The sequence below is a fragment of the Strongylocentrotus purpuratus genome, unplaced genomic scaffold (genome assembly GCF_000002235.5).
Source record: "Strongylocentrotus purpuratus isolate Spur 01 unplaced genomic scaffold, Spur_5.0 spur5_scaffold_18, whole genome shotgun sequence".
NCBI classification, from domain to species: Eukaryota; Metazoa; Echinodermata; class Echinoidea; order Camarodonta; family Strongylocentrotidae; genus Strongylocentrotus; species Strongylocentrotus purpuratus.
The window spans coordinates 24,858,631-24,878,828 of NW_022145603.1; the positions used below are offsets into that span (position 1 = coordinate 24,858,631).

At 39.6% G+C, this 20,198-nt stretch overlaps 1 protein-coding gene across 1 annotated transcript; it reads left to right on the forward strand.

Moving 5' to 3' along the window:
• The first annotated feature begins 7,731 nt into the window (after positions 1-7,731).
• LOC588722 lies at positions 7,732-16,365 on the forward strand. Its single transcript, XM_795431.5, is given in 6 exon segments — positions 7,732-8,039; positions 10,428-10,519; positions 11,486-11,675; positions 12,825-12,890; positions 15,686-15,917; positions 15,920-16,365. Coding segments are annotated over 6 exon segments (909 nt in total). The 5' UTR covers positions 7,732-7,963; the 3' UTR covers positions 16,173-16,365.
• The last annotated feature ends 3,833 nt before the right edge of the window (positions 16,366-20,198 follow it).

Consider the following 20,198-nt stretch of genomic DNA (forward strand, 5'->3'; position numbering starts at 1 on the left):
AACGTTAACTTCGGTATGTGTAAAATCGATTGTCCCAATTTATATTTCTTGAGAATGTGACAGCTTACATCTAAAAGTTTTTAACAAATGCCCAAATTCATCCAGTCCACCTTTCATTCTTTAGTTAAAATACCAACACAAAATATCAAATTTAAAAGGGGTATAAATAATTTAGTTGTTAAAGGTGAAGACCAGTTCTGGTCATGCGATTGCATTGTGAAAGAAACATTGTGGAATTGATCAGAAAAGGTTGATCATCTAGCATATAGGTATTGGTGTGTACTGCAAGGTTCTGGAATCATCAAAATGATAAGAAATTTGGCCTAGTCTTGGTAAAGTTACAAGCACTGTACACAGAAAGATGTATATGGGACTATGTGACACGTGCGTGATATCTATCCGGTCCGGATAGATATAATAATTCACCAAATATAGGCGGTTCCCCGGCAAAATATGTATCATCACATATTAGTCAAAACATATTCTTTCACATGATTAGTAATAAGAGCTTCCATTTCATTTTTTGGGAGGGGGGCATTTCCAAAACTGGTCTTTACATTTAACTGTTTATATATATTTTTGTGGTCAGTATGGTTGCTTCTCCCTATGCAGATGCTAAGTGGGTATAAGGTAGGATTCTAAATATTCATTGTGTATCCTTAAGTATACGCATGAAGAGTTGCGACGGCTCAGTGGTAGAGCAGTGTTCGGAACCCAGTCGATTCGCTAGTGCCCTTTGTTCAGGTATTAATCCTCGTTACCAAGGCCCTCGGAGAGGACTTAAAGCAAATTGTACCAGGATGGTTTAGTTAAAGTTACAAGCGTATACATGATTTCTTAGTGTTCAGCTAAATACGAACCAACAAAGAGCAAAGTAAGCTTCTGGGAAGATGCGCAAGCTTGAACCTGATGAACGGGAAGTGTAGTGGACAGAATCACATGTTTTGTGGTTCGAGTCCTGCTGAGGCACTAATGTCCTTTGGCAAGATATTTATCTACATTTGCCTCTCTCCACCCAGGTGAAGTGACTGCCTAATAAAACTGGTGTACTAACATATTCAATTTATGGATGTTTCTTTCCTGTCGACCTAGCTGCGAGTTATTTCACTAACTTGTTATTAAGGAATGAACTACAATATTTGGAATCCAGTCTGCATACATTACTTGTTGCTATGTCAGGCAAGACTTGGGCAAATTTTCAGGTTGTGAAGAATAACCTTTGACATGAAAAAAAAATATTTGTTTGTAAACTGGTCTATTGTGTACCCAGTCTGGAGAAATTCCTTTAATGCTTGAATGCTTTATAATTTTATAACAATAACGTCTTTCTCAACTCAACTCGTGTAAGACTTAAAGAGAAGGTTGATTTCTGGGAAGAGGTAAAAATAATTTGTGAGCGTTATCATTCTTATTATGCAAGGGTGGAAGAACATCAGATTAAACAGGTTTTTTTCGCCATGTGCTCGTGTAGTCCCATATCATTCTGTGTACAGTGCTTGTAACTTTGCCAAGATTTGGCCAAATTTCTTATCATTTTGATGATTCCAGAACCTTGCAATACACACGAATACTTATATACTTGATGATCAACCTTTTCTGATAGATTCCACACCATTTCTTTCACAATGCAATCACATGACCAGAACTCAACTTTATCTTTAAGCTTTTCGTGATATCCCTACCACTGATCTTCAGAATTATTATCAGAAGAAACATGGGAAGAATAAGAAGGTCCCTGGCAGGGCCGGCCTCAGGGAGAATGGTATTAATACTGATGAAGCTACTCTGGGTAAACAAAGCAAAATATTATAATAATGGGTCATCTGACCTTTTCTCGCTTCCACAAAAACAGGAAAAAGGACTCCGGTTGTTATATGTTTAGACTTATATCAGGGTTGAGGTAGTTAGTGTTGGGTCATTGGATGTTTGAAATAAGCCAGTTCATAGTTGCAGTCTGAGCATAGTCTGCAAGCACAGACCCTAATTTGATACTTTATCAAAAAATCATTGTGCCTTGTGTCAATATGTGTCAGGAGCAGCTACAGTACATGGCCTATGGTAGTCTTTTAGTGCAGACTCACTTTTACGACTGACCAGGGTTTGTGCCTGCAGACTAGTCTGAGCATGAGCAGATAAAGGTAATTGCAGACCAAATTGTGAAATACACGGAGACAAAATACTGGATACGTGCTCATGAAGGTTATGTAATCAGTCATATATGCACAAGCAGTGCACTCCATGATACACAGGTGGAAGTATTCTTTGAAAAAGGGGAAGCAAAGGCTATTTATGAAGCACCTCTATCGCTGAAGGAATGATTATTTCAAAATGTACAAAGTGGGACCTCTTCATGTTTTGAAGATCTGTGGTTATTCGAGGTCATTTTGGAAATGTGCTAACCGTGAACTGGTCTATTCGTTGCACTATAATTAGTCTGTAAACAAAGATGCCAATCTCCATGATTTTCACGTACTTGACAACATTTTAGGAGGGCAAATAAACATTAGAAAATACATCGTTAAAATATCGTGAAAATCTGAACAAAAAAATCATTTAAAGTGCTTTAAAAGTAGGGTTTTGAATTCTGTTACTGTTCACAACGCTCACTTCGCTCATATTTCTTAATTTTTGAATGTCAGTTCAGCATTTTTTTAAATTTCCTTGTGGCATCTCTGTTAAGTGCTGTTTAAATCCAAAATGTTATCATTATTATTGTTATTTTACTTTCCAAGAGAAGAATCAAGTTGATGATGTAATAAAAACCAAAGTATCGCTGCTACAAAACATCTTGTACAATATTCATTATTTGGCTTGGGAGTTTTATTTCTTGTGCCTCATACTTCAATAATTGCGGTAACAAAATTCATTGACAATAACAATTGAAGTCAATTCGATGATTATCTTCATTTAAAAAAAATCGCAGCCAGGCATTTTTGCTTCGTACAGAAATACCCTATGCCTCACTTGAAATAATTAAAATGACATTTGTGTTTACATAACTTCATAAATCATAAAAAACTAGATGGAATTTTGACTGCGCGCAGTCGAAAATGATGCCTCCGCCATAGAGCAATTTAAACAAGTTTGGAGTTTAAATCTCCAGTGGTTCTTGAGATATCATGATAACAATCTCAATGTATGGAATTTCATAAGTTGACCTCTGTGACCCTTGACCTTTGACCTACGTGCTCCAAAATCTAATCAGATTGTCTTCCTATGGTGATACACACTATCATTAAGTTTGAAGTTTAAATCTCCAGTGGTTCTTGAGAAATTATGATATGGTGATACATACTATCATTAAGTTTGAAGTGAAAATTCTCCAGTGGTTCTTGAGATATCGCGATAACGATCTCAATGTATGGAATTTCATAAGTTGACCTCTGTGACCCTTGACCTTTGACCTCCGTGCTCCAAAATCTAATCAGATTGTCTTCCTATGGTGATACACACTATCATTAAGTTTGAAGTTTAAATCTCCAGTGGTTCTTGAGATATTATGATAACAATCTCAATGTATGGAATTTCATAAGTTGACCTCTGTGACCCTTGGCCTTTGACCTACGTGCTCCAAAATCTAATCAGATCGTCTTCCTATGGTGATACATACTATCCTTAAGTTTGAAGTTTTTACATCTCCAGTGGTTCTTGAGATATGATAACAATCTCAATGTATGGAATTTCATAAATTGACCTCTATGACCCTTGACCTTTGACCTACGTGCTCCAAAATGTAATCAGATTGTTTTCCTATAGTGATACACACTATCACTAAGTTTGAAGTTTAAATCTCCAGTGGTTCTTGAGATATCATGATAACAATCTCAATGTATGGAATTTCATAAGTTGACCTCTGTGACCCTTGACCTTTGACATACGTGCTCCAAAATCTAATCAGATCGTCTTCCTATGGTGATACATACTATCCTTAAGTTTGAAGTTTAAATCTCAAATGGTTCTTGAGATATCGCGCTAACAAACTCAATACAAGGAATTTCATAAGTTGACCTCTGTGACCTGTGACCTTTGACCTACGTACTCCAAAATCTAATCAGATCGTCTTCCTATGGTGATAAATACTATTCCCGAGTCTTAAGTTTAGATCTTAAATGGTTCTTGAGATATTGTGATAACGGTCAAACGGGACGGACGTACGTACGGACGGACGTACGGACGGACAACCCGAAAACATGATGCCTCCGGCACCACCTTCGGTGGCGGAGGCATAAAAATAAAACAGCTATCATCAATCTTAAACATCTGTACATGTATTTCAGTATTTCACTTTTCTCTATATAGGATTTCCAATATAATATTTATCAGTTGTCATTACTAGTTTAGGTATAAGACATTAAAATGCATGAAATCTGATTAGTGGAAACAACAAATTGAAATGAAAGAGAATGTTTATATTTCAGATTGAGTTTTATAGGGCTCTAAAGGGAAATGTTTTGTTGCATTGTTATTGATAATAAGTAGGTCATGAGAGGAGAACATACTCTCGAAATTCAAATAGAATTGGACAAAATAGACATACAAATTAGACCCTTAGATAAATATTACATGACTTAAAGCACGTTTATTCGTCTAGGTTCCTGCTATCCTAGTAATGAGTTCATAAGTTATTTGATTTTCCACAACAAGGAAGATGTGAGTTGGTCCAGAGTTAGTGTCCATGGTACGGCCAGCTCTGTGACTTCGCCTACAAACTGAATCGAGAAGAATCAGGCAAATCTAGGGAAAATCAGAAAATAGGTTGGCCCCAAAATGAAGCGGTTGGTTTCTTATATTTTGTCTTTGGGATATGGGAGAACAGTTTCGATGTTTTGAAGTTGTTTAAACTCAACAAAAATGAAATAATGAGTCTGGAATCGTTACAATCCATGTGGGGGGGGGGGAATCGTTTTAAAAAAAAACGTATCTTTGATTGTTTTCACACAATTGAAATACATGGTAGTTAGGTTATTTGTTCTCAAAAACGTTTTTAGATATCTCAATAATGTGAAAATAGAAATTTGTATCCTTTTCATTGAGGCGCTGTGGGCGAAATAATTAATATTTTGAGAGAAAGAGAAAGAAGAAAGAGGAAAAGATAGAGCAGAAGAGGAAGGAGAAGAAGAAGACGATGGAGAAGAAAGAGAAGGGGAGGAGGAGGAGGAGGGGAAGATGGAAGAAGAGAAGAACAGGAAGGAGAGGCAGTGAACATGAATAAAAAGAAGGACAAAATAGAGTATGTGGCCTTGTTTGGAGGACAAGAAAATAAAATTACTTACAGAATGATTTTTTTTTTTAAAGAAGTGTTTCTCTGGCAAGCGTGCAGACCCGTCCCTGACGCCCCCTCCCGCTTTTATCATTATGTTTTGTGAGGTTTTTAATGTTTACATCACACCAGACAATCTAATAACAGGATGGAAAAGAGGTCAATTCCGGAGATGAGCAGCGGGTGGAAGAAAGCGGGAAATTCCATGGAAATAAGGGAATAAACTATTTTACAGTGAAAAATAGAGAAAAAATATGCGGAAAGAAATCGGACCTCGAAACCAACAATTATAGGCGGACACATTGCAGGAAAACCGCGATTACTCTCTCTCTCTTTGTCTCTCTCTCTCTTTCTTGCTTTCTCTTTCTCTCTCCTTTTTTCTCTCTCTCCCTCTCTCTCTCACCATGATAGTAGATCAACGCTCTCACTCGCTCTTTGTTGCATCAACTATATTTCACACTTATACAGAGTTTGGATAACAATTCATTAAGTTTCAAAACAGGACATTTTGGAATAACAGGAAAACACACGATCCGTAATGCACACCCCTGGTTATACCTGTATGTATACTGATATAGGGAAGTGTGCCTTGATATCATCTCGGTTTTGATAAAAGCAGAAAGGATGTAAACCAGTTCTTTCCGATCTTGTTATTCTGATGAAATATGTTCAAATAAATAAATAATAAAGAAAGAAAATGAGAGACCAATCGGTGAAAGTTTAAGCAATATCCGATTAAAAGTAGGAAAATTAAGAATTTATGTTATCATTTGCTTGTGCAGCCCCAAAACTCTGGAATAACTTGCCATTTGAAGTCAGGAAATCACCATCTGTAAACGTCTTTAAGTCAAACTGAAAACACTTCTTTTTAATTAACTGTACCGTAAATCTAAGCATATCAGGAGCTCTTGTAGCGCAGTAGAATATATACCTAATGTTGGATAGTTTCTGCGCTTTATGTACTATTATTATTATTATTATTATCAGTCGAACACAAATTAGCAAAACTGGGGCGTAACTTGAGAGCTCCTCTTCAATTTGCTCTGTACAGAAAATGTCATAAACTTTCATTTTGTTAGTTATTGATGACGGAATAGACATGTGTAATATAGGGATTGCCTTTGTTTTTTGTTTGTTTTTAGTACAGAGCAAATGGGAGGCGAGCTCGTTAGATAAGTCACAGAGTTGCTAATTTTTGTTTGATTGACTGCACCTACATATCCTTCTTATTTTAAATTGGCGTTTGCTCAAAATTTGTACTGACTTGTTACTTATATAATGTAGTGGTGGTTATTTTACCTGACTGCTAAGAAAGCATACATGCTTCTTAGTAAGCAACCGGAGACCGACGGCTTAAGGTCCTCTATCACTAATTAAGAACACAACTTAATATCTGGATGGCCCTCTCCTTTACTTATAGTTTCATATCGCATGCAGTGGCAAGAAAGAATAGAAAGAGAAAAATCGATAAAAGACAATGAAGGACAAGGTGGAGGATGATATAGGTTCTTCACTCGACCGACTTGTTTCCCTCGCATGTGATCATCTACCGATTAAGATCGTGACCCCCCCCCCCCCCTCACCCCCTCCGGCCAATGACACCAGTGTGCCTCCTCAATGGCTCGACACACAACATGCCAGTGATTCTGTTTGCCCCATTTGGTTTGGACGGGGTGTGCCGCATAAGCCTCGAAACCCCTACCCATTATTCAGGGGAATTTTCCCGAAAACACATATTTCCCCCCCAAATGGGTGTTTTTCGGGTGTTTTGGAATGGTATTTTTTGTTAAAAGTGGGACCCATGTTTAGGGATTTTTTGTGAAAAGTTACCCATTAGAGCGGCACACCCTCGTATGTCCTAATATGTGAGTACCCCCCCCCCCCCCCCGGGTTTGGGCAGTGTATATGAAATAGAAATCTTACTACAGTTGGGGGGGGGGATATTTCACTATTTGTCCATGACGCATAAATGAAACCTTTTTCTTCTTCTTTTGTTTGCGGGTTGATGGTGTTTCTTCTTGGTGTTTTTTCTCTTATTCATTCCCCTATCCCTTCTTTCATACTTTCATTCATTTATTCATTAATTCAATCAATCTATCCATTCATTCGTCCATCAAGTTAATCATTCATTCATTAAATAATTCCCTCATTCATCTATCCATTTACTTTCATTTATTCCTCTTATACAAAGTCATGTATCACAGACAACCTCCCCCCCCCCCCCCCCCCCCCCCCCCGTATTCTGTCTTTTGATTGGATCGCGGAAATGATGACGTCATCATTTAGAAAGCCCGTGGAGCCAATCCGTGCGTTAAACGCACAGATCTCTCTCTCTCTCTCTCTCTCTCTCTCTCTCTCTTTCTCTCTCTCCCTATTTCTATCGTTCATACTATTTCAGTGTGTGTGCGTGCGCAATGGAGCTGGCGCGGGCGGGGGTGTACCTTCTATAAATATACGTTCGCTCATCAGGGCATTCCACTATCCGTTTGACAGCAAGCAGAGTGCACGGTACAGCCTTCCAACAAATTGTAGTGCACGCTGACAGTCCAGCTAGAAAACTTCCAGGGACTATATCCCCGAAGCCTTATCTCATTATACCTCATTTGTCTTCCTTACACCACTTGTAATATTTAGTTCATCTCCGTGACAGGCTGTATAGCCTTTTGAAGATTACTAGAAGAAAAGAAGAAGAAGAAGCAAAATATGGCAGCATCATACTTTCTCGTCTGTTTCTTGGGATCCATTCTCTGTCTCGCTGCGTCTTCACCCGTCACGCAAGGTAATTATCCCATCCCCCCCTCCCCTCCGGGATCGGAGAGACCGCATGCGTGTTCCCAAGATGTCTGGTATAGGGGTACTTTTCACGCACCAAAGTCCGGCTCGTAGTACACAAAAATCCGGCCCGTATTGACTTTACACACCGGACTTAGGGGGTGTTTTTAAAAGGAGGGAACATGCATACGCGTGCCCTAAATAACACTGAGTGGGGGCCGAGGTAATTATCTGCTATCTATACCATGGTAAAGGCTTTCGAAAACTCCTCCTAAGGCAATTGCATAAGCCTTGATCTTCACCTATTGAAATGTGTAAATATTACGACGACGTATTGCGTGATCTAATAGTGATTTTCTCTAGGATATATAGAGTAGCGTATTGGACTTATATATGTATTTATTTTTCCATTTATTTATTTGTTTATTTATTCATTCATTAGTGTATCTATTCATTCGTTTATTTATGTATTTATTAAAAATTGTTTTTTGCTTGTAGTCAAGTATTTATATATTCACGTACTTATGTATTTATAGACTTGTGTATTTACGTATTGTGTAGTATTTAGGTATTCGTGTATTTATGTGTTTATGTACTTATATATTTATTTTTTTATGTATTTATTATGTTTGTATATTATTCACTTATTCAAGGTTTCTTCAAAACCTTGACTTTATTTCCCCTCTTCTATGCGATGGGGATTATTTTGTCTCCTTTCATGGTATTATAAATGGTGCTTTTATGTAGTGGATGTGTATTTCTAGACTATGACTGGATCACGAAATAAAGGGCTCAAATAATAAAAATATTCTGTATTAAATAGGTCTCACTATACTAGCAGTCGATATTTCTAAATGCTTTACACTTAGCAAAAGAAAGAAAGAAATAAATAAAGAAAGAGTGAACACTTCTTAGACGGTTAAGATTTTCAAATAAAATACTTGTAAACACTTATCTTTCATCAAAATAAACATAAATGAATTCTATTTAAGACGGTTTGCAATCGGAATCATATCATTCATGCATAAGTGAACATATCCATTTAACAATAAATGAGTATCTTAAAGAAATATTGTGCGTCAATCAGTCCATTCAAATGTTAATGGTCATTAGAGGTAAATTACGGCTCATCCACGATCTTCGGTGGAAAGAAGAGGCAACTTTACTGTGCGTGTCAAAACCATAATAATAATAATAATAAATAAAAAACGTTACTTATAAAGCGCTTACCACCGAAGTCTCTAAGCGCTATACACACAAAATAGACTGATATACAATTACATCTTATACAAAACTAAAAATGCAAATAGACATACAAATTACAATACATATGGAATACACGTCAAAGTGAACAGAGTTAATTAAACATCGAACGCAATTTTGAATAAATGTGTCTTGAGACTAGTTTTGAATAGGTTAACGGTTTGACAGTTTTTTTTACATTTAAAGGTAATCTGTTCCAAAGTTCAGCAGAAGCCATGCATTCCTGAGATTACTGTTGACACTCAGAGCTCAACCCTCATCATACTACATATATATCATTATTTTTCTCTTCTTCCTCCTCCTCTCCTCCTCTTCTTCTTCCTCCTCCTCCTCCTCTTTTTCTTCTTGTACCTCTTATCATTTCTATCATCAGTTTAATGTTGTTATTATCATTATCATCGTTATTATTTTTGTATAAGTTTTTCTTTTCTTATCTATCTGTAAATATTACTATTTTAACTTATTGATTTTGTACATGTCTGTCGAGGACCCCACTGAAAATAAGCTCTCGAGCTTTCGTGGGTTATCTTGTTCCAGCTGACTCTGTTATTCTTGTATATTGTATGTTGGAAGCTTGGCGAACAAAAATCAACCAATCAATCAATCATTCTTTGTTTTAATTATTGAACAAGAATGTTTTACAGATGCACGTATAGTATCCATCAACATTTAAATATCTACTTGCTCTATTTTCTCTATTTCCGCAATCCAAGCGATAAAGTTCAAAACTTGATCTTCATTGATATTAGTGGTAATTTTCTTTCATTTGATATGCTTTTATTTTATTATATATTATTGACGGTTTATATAAACATTTTGAACAGTATAGAGAGCTAACTTGTGTTGTTGTTGCTGATTGTATTAATAATAATCCCGGTCAATGTATGCACATTCTTAACTCCCTCTGGAGCCTTCAAGCTAGGCACCATTATGAGCAAACAGAAATTCACATCTTACACAGGGTACTGGAGAGTGCCACATGTGGATTAATGTCATGCCAAATGACGTTAGTGCCCGGCTGGGATTCGAACCCTCAACTCTTTAATGAATGAATCACTCCACCATGCACGACACCTCATCCAAAGTATCATTTAATTTGAATTTCTTTCCATCCGTTTTAATTCATCATTAGGTGACGCCTCGACCTCAGCGAGTCTGGAAGAACTTTCGAGAAATTTCCGGGAGTTAGTGAGTGAATTGAGACAAGTTATTCCATTGCTGCAGGTAAACAATATCTATAATTTGATTTTGTCTTGTTATTTCTTCATCAAACGTCATCAGCCTACTAGGACTACATAAATTATGAAATGAAATTATGATAACCTTCGACATTTTATTACATCAACAATAAGTTCTACATTACACTTACAGTATACAACCTGTAATAATTAGGGACTTTTAGATTTGCACGTCGACAGTTTTGACTGCAACGTGTGACGTCATTTTAAGGCACTGCGCATGCGTCACGTCATCTCAGTAGGCGATCGAGAATGCGTCAACCTTGATTTTCCTAAATCTAGTATGGTACTAGTATATGTCTCGTGCGCATAAAATCTACAGTTCCTCAGGTAGACAAAGGAACATCCCTTCCCTGCTATTATGTAAAAATGTGTAAAAACAGGTGTCACATGCATATTCACCTGTTCTACACATTTTTACATAATAGCAGTGAAGGGATGTTCTACCACAGCAATTGTTGTGGGTAGAATGAAGAACTGTATATTTTGTCCTCTTTCTTTGTCTGTCATGTTCATAGTGTTACTTCCTGCATGCATGTATATCGTCGAGTGCAATCTAAAAGATTTCTAATTGTAGTCAACATGGGCAGTTGAGTACGTTGACACGCATGATCAGTCGGCGTTCGTCGTGTTCTCGTCCACTCAATCTAAAAGTCCCTATTGTCATTAGCTATAGCGCATGGGTACGTATGATGGGGGAGTAGTGTGCCTGGACGCTTAACAATATACAGGGATATACAGCCGTCACTTTTGCCTTTGGATTTAACAAAGAATATGCATCACGTATAGCATCAATAACAATCATAAATATTCGTTCTTTATAAGATTGTCTAATAATTGTTAAAAGATCTATGAAATATTGCATGTCATTTTCAGATTAAATCAACACAAAGTCTGGGTATACGTTTCAATATTGCAATCAACTTTTTTATTCTTTACTTCACATGACCAGCCCTCACACGAATCCGGTTCGGAAACGATCGGAGATAGCCCAGGGAACCACTGGCCCAATCGGAACCGCCGAAGTGGAGATTTATCACTCTCGGCTCTTGCGACAACGTTCACGAACGAGTCCGAAGCTGCGACAGGAATCGAAGAGCTGAGCCGAATCCTCCTCGGCCACCATTCGCTCACACCAGCTGGTAATAATGAGGGGCAGACTCAGGATTTTTTTTTTTAAAAAGGGGGGGGGGGGATGGCATTTCGGGATCTTCGCGAACACTGAAACGTTTGCGTTTTTGTTGTATGGGGTGGAGTGAGTATTTTTGCTAGAATAAGAAATTTCAAGTAGAGGTTTATATTTTCATGACATTTGAAAACATGTAAATGCGAAAACACGAACATGTCAAAGTGTTAAATTTTTACACATGTGCATATTTACAGCCCATTTTTATGCAAAAAAGGGGTCATAATGTATGGAAAGTATCTTTTTAAATATACAAGTATAAGGTCATTTTTTAACTCCATCAACTATCATGCGTTATACATTTGGGTATGACGTTGAATCAGCGGGATATGATTAAGCGTATCCGGACACCCACCCCCTGGACATCCCCCCGATAATCACCCCGAGGATCACAATCTTCTAGATCAACCACCCTCTAGGTCGACTACCCGCTAGGGCAAGTACCCCCCCCCCCCCCCCCCCCACTGAGCGACTTTTCGAATTTTCAAATTTTCGGGAGCAAAAATTTGAAAAAAAAAGTTGGGCCCCCTCCCCTAAGAAATCCTGGATCCGCGCTTGCCCCTACGATAACTGCCCTGTAGAGCAACTACCCTCTAAGACGTTTACCACCGTAGGACAACTACCACCGGACAACTAACTACCCCTAGGACAGTTGTCCAGAGGGTAGTTCTCCTAGGAGGTATAGTTGTCCTAAGGGGTAGTTGTCTCGCGGTGGTTGTCCGGGGGTTGTTGCCCTAGGGGGTAGTCGTCCTATAGGGTGGTTATCCTAGCGGTGGTTTTCCAGGGGAAAGGTGTCCTAGAACCATGAATAAGGTACCGAAGTGTGACGTCATACTTGCCAAGTCGTTATGGTTGCTGGTTCCAAATAATTTCTTGCCACACAATGGTGCAGGACGTGATCTCTCCAGCCTTAAACACTGAATTTGCCCTGATCCAGACCGATGCTTGAATGATTTCGCGGTGAACCTCATGCATGCGCAGGGTCTGATATTTAGAACCAGTAACCTGGACGACGAGCGAGTATGACATTAGCATTTCGATACTCTTTGTACGCTAATTAAAATCAAAGTATTGAGTTATTTCATCTCTCATCTTTCTACGCCAGGTGGCACTGTATATACGCACTGGGGACGAGACGACTGCGCTGACGGATCAGAACTGGTCTATTCAGGTAGGTCCTGGATTTATAATCTCGTGTAGGGATTCGATAACAACAAAAAATCTGTTAGGCCGGGTAATCAGTTCATTTTCTTATGAATAAAAATCAACAATACGAATGTAACACACAATCTAGAAAGAAAAAAAAGCAACACAAAAAACGGGTAACCCGACACATGCTCCCGCGACGATTGTTCCGGTGACAAATGCTCTGCAAAAATCGTCAATTGCTCCGTTACATTTGCTACGCGACATTTGCTCCGACGTCCACGGACAATTACTACGCCGGTGTCATAGGCGATTTGTTCCGTGCAGGCGATCGGTTCCTCCGGAACCGATCGCCTGGATATGTACCCGCCGATTTGTTCCGGATTCGTAGATTCGTTCCGCTAGTCACAGGCGATCGGTTCCGGCCAGGCGATTCATTCCGTGGAACCAATCGGCGGGATATTTAGCCGCCGATCCGTTCCGAATCTCATCGGAGAGCGTGCGTGCTCACGTATTATTGAATACACGCCATGGTACACCCCTAAAGCAAAATGAACTATTCTGGTCGGCCTTTGCAACCAATCAAACTTCTCCAAATTAGCTACACCAACGATTGCCAATTTGAGAACTTTGTATAGAAATGCAGATTCCCGTTGTTCAAATATGTTGATAATTGCGGCCAATGATTGACCACAAACAGTAACTATAGACAGCGCCGTCGCGAAGCGACGGGGACTGGGTCGGGTCTAGCAAAAAGGGCAGTTGTTGCCATAGGCTTAGTTTGCCTGTAAAAGCAGATGTCGGGGTGTTTTCTAATCAGGCCTTCTAATTTGGTTTGAATGCTGCTTTATATGATATCGTGTTACGTCAACCACCTATTACCGGGCTGATCATCACAGAATCTAATTATGCATGTGGGCTGCATGAATGATGTACATGTAGTTTAAATGAAAGAGATGCGGGGTGGGGTGGGGGGGGGGGGCCGGGGTCAACACAAAAAGAAATGAGTGGTCGAGCTGATAATTAAGAAGGACCAATAAAAAAAAAATAAAAAAAAAAGAAGAGAAAGAAAATTCCTCAAGTAAAAGACGTGTCCGGCAGAATAAAAAAGAAAGAAATAAAAGAAAAACCCGACATATTTTGTTGAATTTTCAACCCTTGGTACTAGCCGACAAAAGTTAGTGTTAAACAGAGCCATAGCATAGTGTGTCTATACCCCCCCCCCCCCCCCCCCCCCCCCCCATTCCGCTACATACAGTGGCAGATCTGTTGCGCCCCCTTGTTTGGAAACCACTAATTTCACGTACATTTTCACGTACATGTAGGCCTAATATCAGAAAATTATCGCCTGCCCCCCCCCCCCGTGCCGAGTATGCACGTGCGTGCATGCATATGATATACATGTACTCTATGCGCATATGCTAGTCAGTAGGTTATTTATTTATTTATTTTTCGTACCGCGCGTGGGTAATTCCATACGAGGTTATAAACCTTATTATTAAGTAATATTTCCAAAAAAATAATATTGGTTTTCATTCCAACAATAAATACAAAAGTATCAAGATAAAGCTAAAATTTATCTTTACCATGTTTATTCGACACAAGTAATAAAAATATACGCGATTATATAAGCAGAAACGTTCGGCCAATGTCGGATAAGAACGGCGGCTTTCGAACGTATCTGCGAACGAGTCGATCCAGTAGATTCGTTCCGAGGAACAAATCGGCGCGCCGATTTGTTCCGCGGAACCCGGAACAAATCGCCTACCACACCGGCAGTTGCTCCGGCGTCATATTGCTTTGCCGATATTTGCTCCCACGACACTTGCTCCGCCGACAGTTGCTCCATCGACAGTTGGTCCGACGACAATTGATCCGCCGGCAATTGCCCCATGAAGCGATAAATACTCTGGTGACAAATGCTCCCCGAACGACAGTTACTCCACCGACATTTGCTCCGACGACGTTTGCTCCGCCCAAAAGTAGTGCTCAGTAGTCAGTACCAAATGCTATACTACGATAATTGCTCCTCCCCAAAAGTAGGCCTACCCCGTTGAAGACAAATGCTCCGCCAACGTATCAGGAGTGCACCTTAAAACAAAATAAAAAATGCTCCGCTGACAATAAAATTGCTCTTCGATCATCATCCAAAAGTGCATTTGTCTTCCACGGGGCAATTTTCTTTTTTGAGGACTAACTGTCGTCGGAGCAATTGTTGGCGAGGCAACTGTCGGAGAAGCAAATGTCAATTCGGGGAGGATTTGTCGCGGTTTATGTCACCGGAGCATTTATCGCTTCATGCGGAGCAATTGTTCGCGGAGAAATTGATGGTGGAGAAATTAATTGTCCGCAGAGAAAGTGTCGTAGGAGCAAATATCGGCGGAGCAATTGTCGTCGGATCAACTGTCGACAAAGCATAGACAATCAATCGCATTATCAGTCTAACGTCACTGCGATTTTGAGTCGATTTAGCTAATCAACCTCCAAGGAACTTCAAAATCCCTTGAAATTTAGATTATATAAATCACATAGCTATTCAAATCCTCGGTCATTAAGATTTTCACATGTTTGAATGTTCATATAAATTGCTATCGCAAATTCTTCCCAAATCTCGTCGTGTAGTGCTTAAAGGACAATATGGGGGGGGGACATTTTCTTTGAATGGCAAATGTGATTGTTCTATCTGTTTTTCCTACCAAAATTCTATATCTATGTAGGCATATTTCGTTGAGTTTTTAAATGAAAATAAGCGCCTTTCAACTTTGAAAATGCAATGAGTTAGAAGAGGCATAATTAAATGTCGCTTTGCCCATCACACAGGTATGGCTACGGGTGCCTATTACACTCACACTGGCGGTGGTGTCAACTATCTTTGCCTCCCCACGAACCCATCTACAGTGAAATTGAGACAACTGCCCACGGGAGTAGATCCCTGCTTTACTCTGCTGAATACCAAACAAACACAGCTCCACACCTGCAGAGTCTCCACGACCAAACACCAGCCTGTGCCGTCTGCCGTGCCCCACCAACCCGCCTCACGAAGCTCATGATTCCCGCTCGTAACGAATGCCCATCTTCAAAATGGCGTCTGGAATACAAGGGGTATCTCATGTCGAGTTTGTACACGCAAACGACCAGGACCGATTTCGTCTGCATGGACGAGGATGCCATGGGAGTTCCTGGAACGACTGGCAATCAGCATGGGGCCCTTTTCTACATGGTAGAGGCTCGGTGCTCCTCAGGAGGGATCCAGTGTGGCCCATATGTGAACGGCTATGAGCTAACATGTGCTGTGTGTACCATTTAAACCTATTTAGGGGTCAACCATTTGAATTGATTTTATTTTAATTTATTTTTTATTTTTGCATTTTTCCAAATATAATATAACTGAATAACAAAGAAACATAATTATAAATGTAAGGTATAATACAATTGCAAGTGGACAAAATGTTCGACGGTCCCGAGCCAAAATTAGGACCACAAGACCATTGCTGCCGATCGACGATCGACGATTGTGGTTCACAAGACCGAAGGCCTACAAGTCTAAACTGCAATATACAAGAAATAATTAGGTTTTGGTCACATAATAATCATCTGACATTATTTTGGCCGAAACATTCACAAAACCATGAAAGGTTCAGTACAGCCCACGAAACCGACAACCACGGTCAAGGGCTCAATAGGGACTTTTAGATTTGCACGTCGACATAGTAGACTGCTCCGTGTGACGTACTTTTGAGACATTGGCAGTGCCTTAAAAAACATCACAGTGCCTTACAAGGACGTCACACGTAGCAGTCCACTATGTCGACGTGCAAATCTAAAAGTCCCTATTAATTGGTTAGGTGGACAACTAGCCGAAAAGTCACGGAACGGATTAACGTGCATGTCCATGGGACCAATTTTCAGTTAAGAATTTTGTGATTTTCTTATGAAATAGTTATATTGAATTGAATTGTTTAATTCCAATCCATCAAGCCTTTCCCAGGTTTTAACTCTTTTGTTTTGGCTGCAAGGTGACTTGTAAAAGAGGACGGGGTGAAAGATGATCTATAACACACCCTCGATTTCCTTCACTAACCGAATTCTAACTTTAACTCTAGACTTAATATTGTACATAATCTTAACACCAAACCTAACCTGAAACTTAGTAGGAGTCCTATAGCCCTGATTATATACTTTTACTATACCCCCCCCCCCTTCCCGTCTGCTATTGACTCAAGCATGAATGCTTTAGTTGGCCTATGCATTCATCTTGATTCTTTGATTTACCTCCATACTTTTCAAGTTTTCAATTATATATATGAGCATTTTTTGTGTATTTCAGTTCACACATTTTCTTTTAATCAATTTTATTATATATTATTATTGTTGTTTGAATATTTTTTATTTTATTTTTTTCAATAAATGCAGAAACATCTGCGAAAAGAATAAGAAGTCTGGAGCATTATTGGTCGCCTGTACAAATAGAAAGAGAGAGACAGACAGACAGACAGAGACAGAGACAGAGACAAATGGACGGAAGACCATAGTAAAATGAAAGGGGAATAGTTCACTTGGGTTTGGGTATATATTAAGGATGAGAACGAAAATAGATGGAGCGACAAAGAGAGGGGGGGGGGTTAACCTTTTCGTTAAAAGAAAAAAGAGGAGGAAATAAAGCAGGAAAAAGAAGACGCCTAGACTACTTTTCCTACCGTTTCACAAAACTTGTCTTCAGTGACAAATGACAGTTTTTCTTATAAGCTACTGAAATCCTTGCTTCTCGTTGGTTATCGGCAGATTCGTCTCTGGTTTTTGCCATTTGTCAGTGAAAAAAGGCTTTATGAAACTGGACCCCACTCGGTAGCCTTGTCGATTTCAAACAGTAATGGTGGAAAGAAAATGGAGGTATGAAATATACAGCGAGAAGGATGAATTGATCAAAAGAAAAGAAGGTAGGAGGTAAAATAAAGAACGGAAGAGAGGGTGTGGGATAGTTAGGGCATGATCTTTGTGGATTTTCTAGGGTTATTTCAAGGCCGACCTTGAGCGTCCTAAATATAGCAAGAACACAACATTGTCAAATCTTTCGCAAACTATTTTCCATATTTGATACTTCTGTCTCTCAATGAAAGGTAATATAAAGTTTTGGTATGGGGTCATGAATTTGGTTCTAATGAACATATTGTAAGCATATGCGATTTTACAATATTCCATGATCGTTGTCGCGGTTGAAATCGAATCTAAAGTGATGAAATTGTAAATAATATACCGTATGTTGTATAGCTCCCTCTCAAGACTGGTATTACTTTAACCCGAAAACAATGTTTCTTGACTACAATCGACCGATCTGCTATTCCCATTTGGAAATTATATATCAGAACTACATATTCTGAGATTTTCACGCTATTTTCAGCTGCCATGGAATGACCGTAGGCGCTATTTGAAGTATTTGAAATTTACCGGAGCACCGGTAATTTTTTATTATACAATTTCTCGAAAGCAGAAGAGAGTTTTAGGGGCTAAATTTTCTAGTGCGTATACATCCACAGGGGAATCCAAATATATCAAAATTCTAAAGATTACTATCCATCCAATTTTCAAAATTTCCCAAAACTTTGCATTACCTTTAACACGATAGCAATTAATTCGAAAATCAAAGAAATCTCGATAACCATGTGCGTCACCGGAATGATGGTGCCAGTGGCGGATGCAGGGGAGGGGGGGGGGGGCCAACCCCCCCCCCCTTGAGAAAAAAATCATGTAAAATCACGTGATTTTTACCCTTTTTTTTACCCCCCCCCCCCTGGCGCTCAAGGGGGAGGGGGGTGCAAATTAAAAAATTTCCGAGGACCAAAAAATGTGCTCTCAACCCCCCCCCCCCCCTCCCCCCCACTGAGCCACTTTTCGGCCGGCGCGATTTTCAAATTTTCGGGAGCAAAAAAAAAAAGAAGAAAGTTGGGCCCCCTCCCCTAAGAAATCCTGGATCCGCGCTTGGATGGTGCGAACAATGCAATGATGTATTACGTTATCCAATCATGTCAATGGGACAAGCGATAGGGTTTTTAAATTGCTCATGACACATCTCATTCCCCTTGTGACATCGTCTGACATAGCAACTTATATGTTGCTATTGTTTGTGGTATTTGGCTTTTTGTTTGTGGTTTGTTTGTGGTATTTAGCTTTTTGCCAAGGGGGGGGGGGGGGGGAGGGGGGTTGACCCAGTGGCGGATCCAGGGTTTTCCAAAGTTACATGCCACTTTCTCAAGTTAGCTCATTGATGACTGACAGATGTCACAAGGGGAATGAGATCTGGAGTTTTTGGGGCGGAGCTTAGCAAGGTTTTCAACAAATATTTAAAAATCTATGAAACTAATTCAGAAGTTTACATATAAAAATATGAGATGTATGCAAGACTGCACATTAACAGGAAGACACTTGTATTTCGTTGTCATGTGCCCTTTAAATGAGAGTATTTAATATTACATGAAAGATTAAGAAGATTATAGGAATCATAATGGAGGAAAATAGGTTACTAGACACAATTATGAGAAGAAGCCCGATCAGGCGCGTACGCAGGATTTTTTCAAGGGGGGGGGGGGGGGGGGTTAATATTTATAAATCGGGCCGAAAATTTCGCAACGACTCAGCCAGCCGCTGAATAAGCGGGGGGGGGGGGGGGCGGGTAAGAGGACACTTTTTTTGGGGGGGGGGGGGTCCGAAAAAAACGCAACAACTCAGACGACCGCTAAATAAGCGGGGGGGGGGTAAGAGGTCACCTTTTTTTTTGTCCCCAAAAGAATCGCAACGACTCAACTTTTTTTTTTTTTTTTTAATAATTTTTTTTTTTAATCCAAAGGGGGGGGGGGGTTAAGCGGAGGGGGGGGGGGGGGGGGTAAGAGGACACTTTTATTATTTTTTTTTTTTGGTCTCGAAATTTGAAAATTGGACATTTGGGTCCGTTGGGGGGGGGGGGTAAGGTCACCTTTTTAGATCAGCCATGGGAATATTTTTTTTTTTTTTTTTTTTTTGGGGGGGGAGGGGTGATGGGGGGGGGGGTTTACACACATAAAATACCAAAGGGGGGGTTTAAACCCTCCCCCCCCCAAAAAAAAAAACCCTCCCCCCCCCCCCCCCCCCCCCCCCACCTGTGTACGCGCCTGAAAGGGTCACATCAAAAATAAATAAGAAACCCACCCTAAAATTTTGTGTTGGGAAATCCCTAAAATGAAAGCAATATTCCATTGTAAAAGGGGATCTATTATTATTCTATTCCTAATTTGTGGTAATACATTTCTCCTCTGATAATCTCATAGCAAGATTGATATCCTTCTAATATGATACCAAACAT